Below are 17,806 nucleotides of genomic sequence, written 5' to 3' on the forward strand. Positions count from 1 at the left end.
GCCAATCTTTTGCCTTGAATCCAAAGCAAAGCTGACTTTTGCAATGTGACGTTTAAAGAGTATCTTGCTGTGTTATGTTCAGTATGATTTTCAGTATTTGTTTATAACAATTATGCTCATGCTGAACAAAATTTCATCTCCAGATTCATTTGCATCAAGCTACTGATCAAGCTCTTCTTCCTCTAATCTGTTTGCAATATGGTTTAAAAACATTTATAGACATATTATTGCTATGTCATCCAACTCTTGCCTTTTAAATTTCACTTTAAATGGTTTTTCATCCCACATATATAAAAACTATATGTTTCTTTTTTGGGAAGTTATATGCATAACTTCATGCTGAATATATTTAAGCTAGTAAATGCAGGTTTAAATTTTAAAATGCAAATGATATATATAAACAGAATGCCCTGATAAACATAGAAATATGATTCATGATTCCAAATGCCTCATAAGGAGAATAAAAAGGAAAATGATCAATAATAAACAATGAAAAGATAATACTTGCATTGATATATATTTATTTTTGATAGTTTTTCTAAATAACTATGTGTAATAAAATGTTTTCTGGTCTTAAAATAGAAATAATTTAATTCTTTATGATGATTCCCATAGAAAATAACTACCTATAAAGCTTGTGAAATCTTCTTGTCATATTATTCTAAATTCTCTTGACTGAGGACTCATGCTTACTGAATGTCCTCCTAACTACAGCATGAATATACCCAGTAACCTTTTTATATAACATTTCTTTGTAACACTTCTTTCAATTCAACCCTAGTCTACCCCTTCAATTTGTCTTTAGCTATGTTATTTTAAAAGGAATGCTTTTTCTGTTCTCCTCACAGAAATTTTGGTTTGACATGCACTTCATCAACAATATGGTTCATGGTGGGTGGATTGTTTAGAATAGTGTGGGTATTTATCTCCCCATTGGTTGCTGAGCATTGCATATCATGGCTATTGTATCTTGTTGCAAAAAAACCCTAAACAACTGACTTCTGCAGAACATCTGCCTATACATAATGGGTAATTTTGTGCTTTCCGTAGACTTTACCAGGTCTTACATGAGTTCCTTATAAATACAGTCTTAGCACTCTTTTGAAAATGGTAGACCATTAGAAAACTTCAAAAACCCCAATCCTTTGCTGCACAAGTTGGTTTTAAACTATAAAAGACAATCAGAATCTGTGTTGCTGCCTGTATCATCTATGTGTACCTTATAGGCTTTCCATTGCTTCTGACACAAGTGGCGTTACATGACCAGTTTACTAGGAGAAAGAGGGTCTATTTTGCCTATGCCACATTCTACATGTACAGTATATGGTGTGAGTCACCACTACTCGGTACCTGTATTACCATTTGCAGCAATTGATTGAGGAGTTTGTTTATTACCAATCATTCCTTCCAGCTCTATTCAGCCCACTTCTCCACACCAATTAGTTCAAACTACACATCCCAGATGTAAAGGAATGTAGGATGATGTGTTAGAGAAGAGGAGAAAGTACTATATCCCTAATGCTCCTTATATCTTCCTCACATCTAGGACCTGCCTGTTAGCCTATTTCTGAAGATGGGAATTGTGTTTTTTAAAAGAGTGCTAATTCATGTGCAAAAATAGTGTGTCAGCTATAGTACTCTTTTCCCACATGTTTCATATTATTTCAAAAGAGTACTAAATTTCCTTTCAGAAATATCAAAATCAAATATTACAGGTATGAAATGATCGGTTAGGTAGGCCAGTTGGGAGACAGCTAAACCAACCATTCAAGTCACCATAATTTCAATTTCATTGAAGGAAAGACCAAATTAATACCATGTCACCATGCTCTTGAAAAATTGTGCTCATATTCTGGTACATTCATTTTCTTCATTCTTTTCACTCAGGTTAGGTGATAATCCACAACTACAGAAACACAGCAATCTCTTCTATCAGGATCACTTTCAAAACTCTATTTAAAACTATGATTTCGGACATCACTTTCATTATTTCACACTCATAGCCATTTATTTATAGTCAACATATTAGATCTGGAACATTCAGCATGCTGGTTCACTGGGGAAAAAAACTAGGTCACATTTTGCAATTTTACACAATGCCATTAAGTCCAAACTTTTTTCAGTTCATAGGCATACATTAGGGAAAAATGAAGAAAAACAAACTAGTTAATTGGATTTTCATTTTATAAGTTCATTTTACAAGTTCACATAGTTCAAAACTGACACATTTTTATGCTACACTGTAATATAATATCTTGGGAAGAAAAAAAATATAGTCAAACTCCTGCACAACTTGTCATTTTACAAACACAACATATAAAAAAGACTTCCTGCTGCTCAGAACAGTATTATAATAGTAACCAGATCTGTAACAAACTTTTTAAAATAAGTAATCTTGTTACAACTGAAGGAGAGATACTTGATTTGAAAAATTGTTTTTAGTCAAAAGTTTAAATTAAGTTTTCTATCGTTTGTAGCATCTATGATTTGTATTCTATGCCTACTCTGACAGTTAAGAATGGGTATGACTCCTGGGATCTTCATAATGCACAACATATATGTGTTAATTATCTTAGTTGAGAAAATGCAGACATCTTAGAAATGAAGGGCACTAATATGCCACCCTTCAGGTGAGTAGGCTATACCAACTTGCAAGGTCTAGAAGTGTAGAGATAAAAGGCATTGGCCTGTTATTGAGGAACTATATTTGCCACAATAAAACATTGTGTACAGATCTGCTATGGCACAGTTCCCCGGGTTTTTTGGCTTTGCAGATCTGTGGGAGGGGAGGGAATGGTTCTGCGAACATGTGCCACTCCATTTGCGTGAGCAGTGGGCACGTGCGCCCACTGCTCACACAAATGGAGCAGTGCACATGTGCTTGCCCGTTGCTCACATAAATGGGGATGTATGTACGCGCACTCCAGGGGTGGGTTCTACTTACCTCCGCTACCGGTTCGCAATGGGAGCATGCGCACGCAGAAGCTTCTGTGCATGCGCAGATCATTCGTGATGATGTCTGGGTGGGTGGGCAGAGCCTCCCACCACTGTTACTACCGGTTTGCAAGAACCGGACTGAACCGGGAGCAACCCCACCACTGCCACACTCACCCACCACTTCCATGGCCAGATTCCACAAGAGTCAAGGCCCAGTAATGGGCTGGGGTTGGGCCCCTGGGCTATCATGTGTTGTGTACAATCCTTAGAAAGCAAAAAAGCTCATGGGTCAAATCTAGCCCAGCTTTCTTGTACAGCCCATAACCTAAGAATAGATGGATAGGTGGTCAGTAAATTGCCTGCTCAAGACTCAGCTGAGCTCTTGGGGTGAGGAGTTATGATGACTATAACTAATTCTAGATCGTTATCACAACTTTTTTCTTTATGCAGCTATAATCCAGGAAATCAGGGAGAATTTTAAAAAATAATAATAATCCGCTGATTACATGGGACCTAAAGAAAACCAGCTTTGGGCAATCTCAATGCTGGTGCATGAGAAAAAGGAACCTAGTGAAGAGGCTATATTTGTGCAAATTCAAAGCATCTTTTTAAGTAACCTTATTCCATCCATTGGGGTTAACAAAGAAAAAGAAAACATGTATAAAAAAAGGAAAAAATCATAAGTTCATTAACTAACTTATCATCTTGTCGGTAACTGTGAGATTTATGGGAATGTTTATGCATGTAGTCCTTGAGTTATGACCACAATTGAGCCCAAAGTTTATGTTGCTAAGTGAAATATTTGTTAAGTGAGTTTTACCCCATTTTATAACCTTTCTTGCCACAGTTGTTAAGTGTAGTTACAGTTACTAACACTAAGCTGGCAGGTATAGTCAAAATCCTAGATGATAGGCTCAAGATTCAGATGGATCACGACAGACTTGAACATGGGGCCCTATCTAACAAAATGAAAGTCAACATAAAGAAAAGTAGTCTTACAGTTAGGCAAGAAAGAAAGAGAAAGATCTTGGAGTCCTAGGGGACAATCAATTAAATGTGAACCAACAGTGTGCGGCAACAGTCAAAAAAGCCAATGCAATCCTAAATTGCATTAATAGAAGAACTGATTATTGAATCAAGATCACGTGAAGTACTAGTACAGCTCTATAAAGCCTTAGTAAGGCCACGCCTAGAATACTGAATCTAGTTTTGATCACCACACTATAAAAAAGATGTTGAGACTCTAGAAAGAGTGCAGAGAAGAGCAACAAAGATGATTAGGGGCTTGGAGCCTAAGGTATGTAGAACAGTTATAAGAACTGGGCATGACTAGTATAGTGAAGAGAAGGACCAGGGGTGACATGATAGTAGTGTTCCAATATTTGAGAGGCTGCCACAGAGGGGGACAACCTATTTTCCAAAGCACCTGAAGGCCAGCCAAGGAACAATGGATGGAAACTGATCAAGGAGACATTTGACTTAGAAATAAGAAGAAATTTTCTGACAGTGAAAACAGTCAACCAATGGAACAGCTTGCCTTCCAAAATTGTGGGTGCTTCATCACTGGAAGCTTTCAAGAAGAGACGGGATAGCCACTTGTCAGAAATGGTATAGGCTCTTCTGCTTGAGCAGGGGGTTGAACTAGATGACCTACAAGGTCTCTTCCAACTCTGTTATTCTAAATTGTTAAAGTGAATCTGGCTTCTCCATTGACTTTGCTTCTCAGAAGGTTGCAAACGTTGATCACATGACCCTAGGACACTGCAACATTATAAATATGAACCAGTTGCCAAGCATCTGAATTTTGATCATGTAACCATGGGAATACTGCAAAGATTGTAACTCAAAAATGGTCATACGTCACTTTATCCAGTGCTGTTGTAACTTTGAATGGTCACTAAAAGAGCTGTTGTCAGTTGAGGACTAGACTTTATCACATAGCACCACACACATTTCCATCCTCAGCTTCTCTAACATTAAATGAAAAATTATTAGATATATGTGCAGTTTTACAGATATTACTATCTATGAATAGAATTCAAATTAACAAGTCACAATCTGGCATCCAGTTAAAATATAATAAATCTTCTTTCTTGTAATCTAAATTAAGCAAGATACGAATTCCATGAAAAGGGAGATGTGTTAAACTTCTCTCTTTCCATAAACTATGGAAACAATGTCTTTGGAGTATTGCTGGTAAATAGATATGCTAATTATTTTGTTCTCAGTGTTCTGGAAATTGGGGAGGATAAAAAAAATGCCAGCTTTAGGTTCTGAGGCTTCAAGTGAGAAATTGTCAAGATAGTAATATATCTGAGTCTCAATCCACTTAATCCAGTTAAAAGATAACAATATATTTGAAGGATCAATTCTCCTGTTACATCCACCTGGCTCACCAGGACAGCAGAGCATATTATGGGTCTCATCGATTAGGGACTGTGGTATGATGGGACCATGAAAAAAGGCCTTCATGATTGTGGTCCCTTCTTTATGAACATCATTTCCCCCACAATTGGGGGAATGATTGGCTTGCACTCTGTTGCTTTTTGAAAAGACCCTAAAAATGTGGCTTTGTCAGAGGGCCTGGGGACCATGAATGGAAAGGGAGCTGATCAAGTGGCTGATTTGACCGTGTTGCTGCTACCATGGGATGGTGGGGGTGGAGTTGCAGTGGTGGTGTTGTTGTTAATGGGTTTTTATTACATAATGGATTTTTAAATTTTGATAAGTCACTTGGAATCACCTATGTGTGAGTTGGGCAGCTATATTAATTTTGTTTTAACAAATAATAAACGTAGAACCAATCTTATCTAAATCTAAACTTAGTATTATATATCTTAGCTATAGTATGCTTTTTCAAATATCACAAATCAATTTATACTTTATATTGTAGCTAGGCATAGGGCCTAGCTATCTTCGAGACCGCCTGCTGCCACCGACGACCTCCCATCGACCCGTTCACTCCCACAGAGGGCCTCCTCGGGGTGCCATCAGCCAAACTGTGTAGGCTGGTGACCCCCAGGGGGAGGGCCTTCTCTGTGGGGGAACCTACCCTCTGGAATCAGTTGCCCCCAGAGATAAGGAGAATCCAAGACCTCAGTGCCTTCCGCCGTGCCCTTAAAACCTTCTTTTTCCAGCAAGCCGGGCTGGCCTAATTTTTTTAAGTGTTTTTAATTGTTTTATCGTTTTAAATTAATGGGGCCAAATTTATATATATCTTTTAATTGTATTTTAATATTTGTATTTGATGTTTTTACTTGGCTGTTCACCGCCCTAAGTCCTCAGGGAGAAGGGCGGTATACAAATTCAAAATAAAATAAAATAAAAATAAAATATTAATCAAACATGAATAGTTCAGCTATTTTTTGTACCTTCCCTAATAGTATCTTGGGTAATTAATAGTAGACTAGTTTACAACTGTAAACAGGTTACTCTTTTCTTATGTTGAAATCAGGATCTTATTCCTATAGAAAATTTTAAATTACAATTATTTTCTTCCCAAGAAGGGGACATTACATCTAGTATTGAACATGTGCAGAGGATGCCCTCAATCCAGAAGTCACAGGGCTTGGATCTTTATTCTTAGAAATTGACATACAATTTCCCCGTCCGAAGAACCGATGTAATCAGTTAACCAAAAAAATAGTAAGGGAAAAACAACCTGAAATCCAGTGGTGAAATCTAAATTTTTTTACTATCAGTTCTGTGGGCTTGGCTTGGTGAGCCTGATAGGGGAAGGATATACTGCAAAATCCCCATCCCCTCCCCACTCCAGGGGAAGGATACTGCAAAATCCCCATTTCCTCCCCACTCCTGGGGGAAGGATATTGCAAAATCTCCATTCCCACCCCACTTTGGGGCCAGCCAGAGGTGGTATTTGCCAGTTCTCTGAATTCTCCGAACTGCTCAAAATTTCCACTACCGGTTCTCCAGAACCTGTCAGAACCTGCTGAATTTCACCCCTGCTGAAATCCATATGATTGGAAAAAATCTGCAGAAAGAAATCAGTTGAAACAAATCTGTAAAGTGGGTTTGAACAGGCTAGTAGAAGGCAGTAACGTATATTTCACCCCATTACACGCAGAACTTCCAACCTACAACACCAAGTGTTTTAGTTTAGTTTTTAGTTTGTACCAAGTCACAGAAACCGGAACAAGGGAAGAGAATGCTAACTCGGCCGAAGCCTATATAGTCATTCGCCCTGAATTGGGAAGTCTCTTCCCGCCACAGGCAGAATGAAAGTGCCGTTTCCGGGTTGGGTTGGCTTTTTTTCTGAGGTGCCGAGGCTGAAGGGAAAGGGGCGAGAATGCGGGCGGCAGTTTGGGGGTCTGCGATGCTCCAGTGCTGGGAGGGCTGCGTGGGAGTCGCTGGCTAGTGGCTGAGGAGCCCCCGCCCTGCCTTCGGCCAGCTTTCGCAGACGCGGCCCTGCCATGGTGGCCCCCGGCGAGCGGTGAGTAGAGGAAGGGGTCTCTCTCCAGCATACAGTAGCGACGGGGCGATCAAGTATCAAAGTCGGTTTAAAATGTGATAAGTAAAATCAACAAAAGTATTTGCTGAGCTTAGAAGGCTAGCAAATCAAAGAACTTCCGATCGGCTGAATGTGCAGGAACCGAGGTGCCTGTTGTATATTTTCTGCCAAGAACTCGAATTCAGGGGCAGTGAAGTGGCAACCCCAAGAAGAGGATTTGTAGGCAGATTCTGAACGGTGGATTAAGTTACTCTTAGTTGCCAGAATAAACCTTATAGGACTTGATTCTGAATAAATAGACCAGACTGGAAATGATAGCTAATGAAGCACTTTTTCTTCATTATTAGCATTTTCTGAGTAACTGTTTCTAACGTGAAGGGATTTGTTGAGACGTGATTTTAATTCTCAACTTTGAAGGATGTTTTTTTTCCTTGTAAAATGAAACGACGATGTATCCAATCGTTTGGTTTCTGTTTACATGATGTGCTTTGATTTGGTGTGAGGTGTTTTGGTTTGGTGTGACGTGGTTAGCCACACAGTTCACATGATGTAGCGGTTACATTCATTTAATCCACTGAGTCCAAGCAATGTTTAATCCAGAGATTCAAATTAAAGTTGATTAGTCTCTACTTGAACATATCCAGGAAAAACAAATATTTTATGGGACAATTGATTCCATTTATCAAATTTCTCTTTTTCTCTTCTTTCCCCACTGTTTATTTGGAAGCTGTCTTTAAAATTATTACATTAAAGCCATTCTTAGTTGTCTAATATGGAACAAGGAAGGGCAAATCTTTTTTCTCTCCTTGTCTTTTCATTGGGTGACTTTAAGCCATCAATCACCTTTCAGTCCAAATCCCAGGAAGCAGTCATTGTACAGACAAAATAGATCCTTTAAGTATAGGGAAATGACAAAATATTAAAATAAAAATACGAAAGTAGTCTCAGAAGGATGTCATACACAATACTGTGTATATTAAGAACTTGTGTTTTCCTTTTCTCAGACTTACAAAAGCAATTTGTGGTAATGCATGAAGCACATATACTTTTTCAGCCTTTCCCTGATTTGATACTACTGGTTTTTTTTCTTTTCTTCTTATAGTGTTCTGTTTTTATTTTTGAATGGGCTGTTTAGATATGTATGTATATAGTAATATAAGCTGCCAAGATCATATTTTATTATGGCAGCATACAATTATGATTAATAAATACAGAAAAAATAAAATAGTGAAAATAATGAACTCGGTTCACGTCTTATTCCTATTAATTTATTATATGATTTATGCTAAATCTTATTATACATTTTCCTCAATAGTTTCTGGAATTTTTTAAATTATACATTCTAATTTTTAATATTTTTAATATTTTATTTTAGCTTTGGACTTTTGGTCTTGTTTCTTTGGGTTTGGAGATCTGGTAAGTTATTATAATGTTAGATTTATTCAAGTATAAAGCATGTTTTTAAATACTGTATATGTTAATGGAAATGATCACAGCGATTTTGACTTCAGGGCAAATTATACAAAGGCAAGGATTTTTTAATGTGTTTGCCTGTATTCTAAATGCAGTTGAACTATTAAATTAACTTTCCCTTACTCTTAAATATTTTTCAATAAAATACTGATATTCTCAGGGATTTTTCCTTAAATAATCAAACCCCGATATAGATATTAAGCTTAGTTTCTGTGGTAATGACAGAACTAAGACAAGCACTGACCAGGTATTAGATGGAATTGTATTTCCATTAGATTCAACTGAAATTATATTAGTTGAAAGATCATTGATAGAAAAGGTATGATAAAGAGGAATAGAGGCCAACAGGGAGGTTTCTTATTAAGAATTCAGACAAGTCCATTCTTCCTTTAAATTTGCCATTGTGTTTTCCTCAGTTGTGTATGTTTTCTGTTGATATTTTAAATTATTAGCTGCCCAAATTCACTACTGGAAGATAGATGGCCATATAAGCAAATAAATTAGTCGGTTTTTCAGTATGAACTGTAAACACTGAATAAAGAGAATGCACACAAATGCATTGTCACATCCATTGCTTATAATCAGCTGCATAACAAATCTGTACAGAAATATGCAGAACAAATAAAGTTTCAGTACAAATTTAAAGACAGGAGCCCAGTGACCTTTATTTTGTTTATTATTTATTTAATTTCTATGGCCACCCATCTCAACAAATGTTTCGATATAAAATAAATATATATGATCATCAAGTAAAACTGTTGCGCTTAACATACTTGGGCCCCCACACTCAGGACCCCAGGCATCAGGCTGGATCATGACGGCCTTATGAAAGGCCAACAGGGTTGGGATCATTCTAATCTCTGAAGGGCAGGAGCAGGAGAAGCCACTTCTTACATCCCCGGCAGCCAACATTGCTTGACTCATTGGACCCGTAACATGCCCAACCTGCCGGACTGAATTGGATGAGAGAAGAAGGTCCCCTAGGTCAGCGGTCCCCAACCTTTGCGGCCTGGCTGGGGGGGAGAGAGAACTGGGCTGTGCAAGAGGCACATACGCGCAGCTGAACTCATGCGAGTGGTAGGCTGGCACACACATGCATGCACACACAGCTCAACTGCAAGTTGAGTTGTGCACGTGTGTGCACGCCGGCCCGCTGCTCACACCAGTTAAGCCATAGGTGTGCATGCATGCCAGCCTGTCTCTTGCACAGCCCAGTTCTGAATAGGCCACTGCTTGGTAGTGGGCTATAGCCCAGGGGTTGGGTGCCCTGCCCTAGGTAACCCAGTGCCAAGCATGAAGAACACCAGCAGCCAATGCAGCTCATGTGTTGAATACAGTTGAAGCTTCTGAACGCTCTTCAAAGGCAGTCCCATGTACTTCTGAAGAATAAATAAGAATTTCAGGAGTGAAGAGAATCAAACACAAAGCTGAATTTGGAACAGTGATTTTAATTTTAACTTTGTGAAAATGGAAAGTAGATTATATGATGCAATGCATTTTTTGTATTTTCTTTCTTTTATAGCTGAAACAGAAGTGATTGGCATAATAGGAAGCAGTATTGAATTGCAATGCTCTTATCCAGAAGAAGAATCCTTAAACTACAATAGGAATCGAATATTATGGCAAATAAAAGACAGGTTTTCATGCTTTGTAGCTGGTTATTTTCCTAATGAAAATATGGAAGAGGACCAGTGTGAAGAATTCAAACGACGGACTCTATTAAATGAGCCAAAACAAGGCAGTGCTTCTTTGCAGTTGTCAAACATCAGGATAGCAGATGAATTTATCTATGAGTGCATAATACAGAAAAAAATAAATGGACAGTTTAAACTCATTCATAATGAATTCATATCGCTCAAAGTGGCAGGTAAGGACTTATTCTTCTTAGCAAATACTTATGAAGTGTTGTTTTGATGGCCAGATAAGTTATTATGATAAAGATTGGGTTGAAATTTGCTCTCAAAGATAATTTTTCCTCAGCTTGCCAGTCCATAAGAAGAATTGGATAGGCGGTGGGAAATTTCTTGTGCACATTTTTAGATTTAGATCTATAAATTAGGGAAGATTTAGAAGGGGCAGATCTGTTAAGCAGAAACGGTTATTGGTTGTTTTTATCTTTGTGCCAGATAAACCAAGTAGTATAGACTGAAGCTGCTGGAAGAGAGCAGGTTCAAAGCTGGAGAGACAATTCTTAAAAGAAGGGGGAATGTGAGATGGAAAACCCAGAAAAATCCAAAAGGGAGATCTACAAAACAGACTGATTGGTGAAATGATATATGCAGAGTTGAAAAGGAAAAATCAGATGTTAGTATAAAGAAGAGTGAATAGGGTGCTGGTTTTCCTAAAAGCTCATTGAAGTTATTTTTCTGTATTTTCTTCATTGACTCCGGTGTTGAAAAGACTATGAGCAAGCAGAAAATGAAAGTACAAAACTGCCTAAAGAAATTAATAAATTAAATTTAAACTAATAAATGTATTAATAAATTAATAAAACAAAGATAATTAAGTTAATTCCTGTATGACTAAAGAAGGGAGATAAAGTACATACTGAAACAACAGATAAACATGTAAATGCACAATAGCAAAGGCCACTATTTAGTAGGAATAAGCACAAATTATTTGTTTGAATGGTACTATAACATTAAACAAAACTTTGCTATGAAAAAGAGTGCCATTGTGTGTGCGTTAAATGCCTGTTGTCTTTTCAATTTCCAGAACTGTTTTGCAAAACTTCAGTATTTGTTAAACTTTAGTATTTGTCAATGAAGGAAAAATGTTCAAAAGTCTTAAATGCTAATTTAGACTGGATGGCAGCAGGTAGACATGAAGACAATTCACTTCCTCACCACATCAATTCCGTCCTCCTGGTAACTGTATGAATTGGAAACACTTGTGCTTATGGAGAGATGCATGTGCTTAGAAAGTATCCTGTACCTATGGCTGTGTACAGCAGATTATTCACTCTTAGCCAAAGTTTATTTCATCAGTGTATTCCTTGCTGAATAATTTAAAGTTGTCTGCAATTGGATGGTTTGAGGATAACATGAACAACAATGATGCAGGCAATCTCAAATATCCACTTAAATTAGCTATATAATGCCTACTGCCTTTTACTACAATTTAAAACAGAATTCTTGGGCATCACATACTTAATTCCTTTTCCTCCAAACTCATTGATGAGGACAGGGTAGGCACTGAAAATATGGGGATGCATCCAGTGGTGAAATCCAGCCGGTTCTATCTGGCTCACGCGAACCAGTAACGCCGGCGGTGGGAGGCTCCGCCCACCCGCCAGGACGTCATTACATCCCGTTTTTGACCCTCTGCGCATGTGCAGAAGGCTCTGCACATGCACAGAAGAGGCACGCACACGCAGAAGAGGCATGCATGCTCACATTCCTGAACCGGTAGCGAAGGTAAGTGCATTTCACCGCTGAATGCATATTTTAATGCTGTACTCTATATTATATACTTATGCTAGATGTGCCATTGTGGATTATGCCTTGGAAATGGATGTGAGATATCAAACCCAACTGTGTGCTGTTTGGTACATTTGAGCACAAAGAATTAAAGGGGTTAATCTGGCAGACTTTCTTATAAAGTTCCAGAGAATATTGTATTCCTACCAAGATGTTGGCAGTATAATCTACTGACGAAGAAATATATAAATTGTTATATTATCTAGTTCTAAAAAGATTTATCTCCAATCTTATACCTTCTTAAAAAGTGGCAGATAAAATTGTGAGGAAATATGGCTGTAAAATTATACTGCTCTTCTTTTTCTTTTGTTTCCAGCAAATTACAGCAAACCAGTAATAACAGGTCCTGTGCAGCTCGGAGAAGAAATAATGTTTATGTGCAATTCAAGCCATGGCTATCCAGAACAAAGGCTTTATTGGATAAATGAAATGGACAACAGCACCATGAACATAACTGTGCAGTTCACCAAAGAGCTTGATGGGTCTTTCAGTGTATTCAGTACATTGAAGATGAAAGTAGCTTCTGATATAAAGTTAGGGTGTACAATTGAACATAAGCAACTGCATCAAAATATTACTACCACAAGTAAGTTTTTACTTATAGTTTATGTCTTACTTGTAGAATTGGCAATATACTTCTGTATATATTAAGCAAAATAGGAAAACATGCCAAATCTGGCTTCTGAAAGTCTTTCCAACCATTCAGTAAAGGCTCTGATCTAAATCATGAGATTTAGAAGATGGAAGAGAGTTCAGAGTAGGGGAAAGGCTACATTCCAAATTACTGTCCAGTTGTCTCTTTCTTAAGGATGCATTTTTCTGGAACATTCTCCATAGTCTGACCTGATCTAGCCTATCTTTAATATAATTGTTCTTTTACCAGCTTTTCTTCCTGACACCAAATTTTATTCTATTCTGTTCAGTTTGTGGAAAGTTATCCTGCTGAAAGACAAGAATCCCAAATCCTCTGACATAAATTTGTCTCAACATTCATTTGGGTTGGAAAGAATAAAAAGACAATTCAATTAATATTTTGTAATTGGGTGGCTTAGTTAATTCAGAAGGTGAAACTTGCCTGCTGTCAAACTGCAGTCTCATGGCTTTTCCTTCCTGTTCAGAATGCCAGAGTGCTTTGGCAGTTGTGCTGGGATAACAATTCTCCTTCTTGCATTATCTAAGTTACTGGAGCTGCCCTCATGGCTATAACAGGGAATTCTGCACTTCCATTTCTCTCCCCAACACAAGTCTCCAAAGCTTCCTTGCCTATTTCCTTCCTGAAAGTAGGACACTGCCTGTCTTGTCCTTGTGATCCTCTTGCAATATAAGGGATTTCCAAATTGAGGTTTTTCCTCACCTGACACATGGAATTGTATGAAGCATCCCAAGGATGCAGTCCTCTTTCTCTATTATGTTTTCTCAACAAGACTTGGTTCTTTTGAATGGTAGAATGAGGACTTCATCTGGAGGCATCCAGATTCTTTTATCCTTCCTTCTTTTCTCATATCTATCACTTTTCCTACTGCCATCTGATTTTTTTCAGCATTTCTAGCACCTCAGTTTCTCTTTTACTTAGAAAGTTGGTTTCAGGATATATTCTGCCCATCGCCCCATCTATTTTCCAATGTGCTGACATAGCAATTTCAGTAAAAGATTAGGATTGGAGAAATAACAGATGATGTGGGAAAGGGATAATCAATTATTAAGTGCCATTATCAGCTATAAGCAAAATAGAATAAGTAGCAGGTAAGGCTTTTAATAATTGATATCTTAACAGTATACTTGCCTCATGTGATTCAGGTATTTATATACTGGCTTTGAAGAGGTGTTATACACAATGTAGGATGGGATTCCCAAATTTACTGGGCTAATAAATTTGGGATTTAAGAACATGCCATGAGTACTTTCAGAAAATAACTGCCATGAACTGCATGGCCAGTCACACAAAAAAAGATAATTAGAAGGTAAATTGATGAAGTTACTCCTTGTCTTTCCCTCTGAATGCTAAAGATGATAAGCAGATGGACATACCAGGCTGCAGCTGCCATCACTTTTATGTTCAAAAATGCCCCTGGGGTTATGTGAGACTTAAAGAGTTGGTGCTTTCTTTTGCAATGGGGTAATGCCCCTTTTAAACATTTTTTAAAGTTTATTATTTTAATGACAATGATATGCCCAGCAAGCATCAAAGGAAATATTGTTAGCCATGTTGGGTACTCAGGATTTATTAGCCCTGTTATTTGGTGAATTATTTTAAAATTTGCTGTTTGGAATTTTTAAAAACAGTTTCTGATCTGATCCCATGTTGGGGAAGCAAGAATTCCACTGGGGTACTAGTTTAGATAGGGATAGAAAACTCTTGAATGATTCCTAATTTAATGTTGCTACTTTTAAAACCTATTTAGTGTGTGGTAACTGTAAACCAATAATGTTCAAGGATTTTTTTTCTTTTCTTCCTATCTTCCTTATTATTGTTCTTATTCAGTTGACTTAAAGAATTCAACAAACAGCCCTATAATTTATAACAAATATCATGAAAGAGCTGTAGCCTTCAGCATTCCTATTGCTGTTCTCATACTTTTTATTGCATGCTTAAGCTGGAAAATATGTAAGCATTCTCCTCGAACAACATATACTGGTAAGTAAGCAGTACATAAATTTTTACAAAATTATGTTTAGACGATCATGCAGCTTTCCATTTGTTTTGCCATTTATTTTGCATGAGAGGGCTTGCAAAAGTGAAAACCATTGCCTGTTTAGCTGTACATGCAGATAGCAGTCTGAAGTTTAGGAAAAGATTAAGACAGAGGTAGTACCTCCATAGGAAGGGAGGTGGCAAGGGGGTTGGGATCAAGATAAAAGTAATGACATGGCATTGAGTTACAGACCCTGTTCCTTTTAAATGTGTTTTGACATCACACACAGTTTGTTGAGGGGGCAAAGTTTGCAACATGCCATCACAATACCCCTTCCAGCTCTATTCTGATTCTGATTCTGAATTCTTGGTTATATCTGTTTTCTTGCATCTATTAGCCACAATTCATTTCAACATCCTCTTCTAAAAGTCTCATTGTATTTAATACTACTCACATCATATCATCATTGACCAAAGAAGCACCAGACAAAAACTAGCTAAACTCTGAGCCCCATCTTTATGTTGGATCCTGACAATTATTATTATTATTATTATTATTATTATTATTATTATTATTATTATTATTATTATTATTATTAATTCAATTTATATACCGCCCTTCTCCTATTGGACTCAGGGTGGTGCACAGCCAAGGATAAAAAACATACCAATACAAAATTTAAAATCAATTAAAAGAATTATACAGCTTTGGCCCACAATTTAAAACAATCCAATTTAAAACCCAATTTACACTTAAAAAGCTAAAAAGAGCTAAAAAGGGGGGGGGGTGTTTCATGCCAACCCTGCTTGATGGAAAAGAAAAGTTTTTAGGGCACGGCAAAAGGCCCGGAGATCTGGTATCCTTAGTATCTCCAGGGGCAAATCGTTCCAGAGGGCAGGTGCTGCCACAGAGAAGGCCCTCCCCCTGGGGGTTGCCAACCGACATTGCCTGGCTGACGGCACCCTGAGGAGTCCCTCTCTGTGGGAGTGTACTGGTCGGTGGGAGGCTATCAGCGGCAGAAGGCGGTCTCGCAAATACCCAGGTCCGATGCCATGGAGTGCTTTAAAGGTGGTGACCAACACCTTGAAGCGCACCCAGAAGACCACTGGAAGCCAATGCAGCTCGCACAGGAGAGGCATCACATGGGAACTCCCTCTTGCTCCCATAATTCCCCGCGCGGCCGCATTCTGCACCAGTTGGAGCCTCCGGGTGCTCCTCAAGGGGAGCCCATGTAGAGAGCATTGCAGTAGTCCAGGCGGGAAGTGACGAGCGCCTAAGTGACTGTGTGTAAGGAGTCCCGATCCAGAAAGGGCCGCAACTGGTGAATTAGGCGGACCTGATGAAAAGCCCCCCTGGCCACGGCCATCATACGCTCTTCCAAAGACAGCCGTGTATCCAGGAGGATGCCCAACTTGCGAGCCCTCTCCGTGGGGGCCAATGATTCGTCCCCAATAGCCAGCGTTAGCACCAGCTGGCTATATTGGGACACCGGAAGCCACAGCCACTCGGTCTTGGAAGCATGATACCTATAGAAAAGCAAGCTAGAGTCTTTAAAAGTGGAAATATATTTTGATCCAATTAAAAAATAAATGTACAACTCCTGACCAAATGGGCAGCATGAAGCTTTTCAGGAGCTTCAGTATGGCCCACTATATATATTCCTTGTCAATCTCACATTGTTGCAGTTGTTGATTTTTGGAAAAGTTGTCTTTCTGAATAAAACAATGATTGTGAAGACATTTTACTCCATAACCAGAGCATCCATCGTTCTGTGTTGATATTTAGGAACAGTTTAGAACTGTAAGTCACAGAGTCACTTGGTTGAGTTGGGTGGCTATAGAAATTGCATAAACAAATGAACATTACAGTTTTCCCTTTGCAACAATCTTGGGGGGGTGGGTTTAATTGCTTTAACTTCTTTCCACAGAAGACTTTATATCATGGGATGGATAAAAGACAATTTAAGTATGTTGATGCTGGTGTGTCATTTTGGGGGCTGAAAAGGTTACATGCTCCACTAAGTGAATATCAGAATTAAGCAGTTCTTTTTTTCCTATATACTGCATATATATGTGTATGTGTTTTATTTTACTTTTGAAGCTCCTGTGGAAGTGGTAAATTTCCAAGGGCCATAGGTTCCCTGGGAACAAGTCAGATGACACTGGAGCCCAACCTTGACGAATTCCTTCACATATTGGACATAGTGTGCTTTATGAAACTAAAAACTGAACGTTCCCTGCAAATAACAAAGTTCTAATGAAATTCGGCTGAAAATCAACTGAAGTCAACTTTCAGCTGTGTCTACTATGGGTTGGAGATAAAGGCAACCTTCTAAATAAGGTTTTTGGATCCCTATATTTTGTGATGGTTGTAAGCTGTTACTGTTCTTAGTCAACAGTGGGCAGCATAAGGTCCAAACTTTGATTGCTTCCTTATGCTCATTGGATGCCTCTCCTAATTAGAGAATTTAAAGACCATATTGTAGATTTCATGGCCTTACATGCGCTACAAACATTGTAAATTATAAATGGCACCACTGTTACCAATTATTTGGCAGAGTTCTCTCATTGAGTTGGCCGTATCTGATTGACTACATTGCCATTTCAAGAAATCTATGTTTCTCAATTCTCCAGTTCCATATTGTATCATCCCAAGGCTGATCATTGTCCCAACAAACTGCTTTTGGGGTCCCCGTTTTGGATATACTCTCTCAATGAGCCGCTTCCACTATGTGTTCCCTAACCTTTTCGGGTTGGCAGCCAGGCATTGGGGGGGAGGGATGGTTTTGTGCAAGGGGCATATGTGCATGCATGCAC

At 38.4% G+C, this 17,806-nt stretch overlaps 1 protein-coding gene across 1 annotated transcript; it reads left to right on the forward strand.

Moving 5' to 3' along the window:
* The first annotated feature begins 7,367 nt into the window (after positions 1-7,367).
* On the forward strand, positions 7,368-17,504 carry ICOSLG (inducible T cell costimulator ligand). Its single transcript, XM_070943468.1, has 6 exons — positions 7,368-7,387; positions 8,781-8,821; positions 10,401-10,745; positions 12,674-12,943; positions 14,840-14,992; positions 17,091-17,504. Exons 1-6 carry the CDS (start codon positions 7,368-7,370, stop codon positions 17,123-17,125), a joined length of 864 nt encoding a protein of 287 aa, XP_070799569.1. The 3' UTR covers positions 17,126-17,504.
* The last annotated feature ends 302 nt before the right edge of the window (positions 17,505-17,806 follow it).

This window comes from Pituophis catenifer, unplaced genomic scaffold (assembly GCF_029215685.1).
Source record: "Pituophis catenifer annectens isolate HBS135680 unplaced genomic scaffold, rPitCat1.0.hap2 SCAF_4, whole genome shotgun sequence".
Taxonomy (NCBI): domain Eukaryota; kingdom Metazoa; phylum Chordata; class Lepidosauria; order Squamata; family Colubridae; genus Pituophis; species Pituophis catenifer.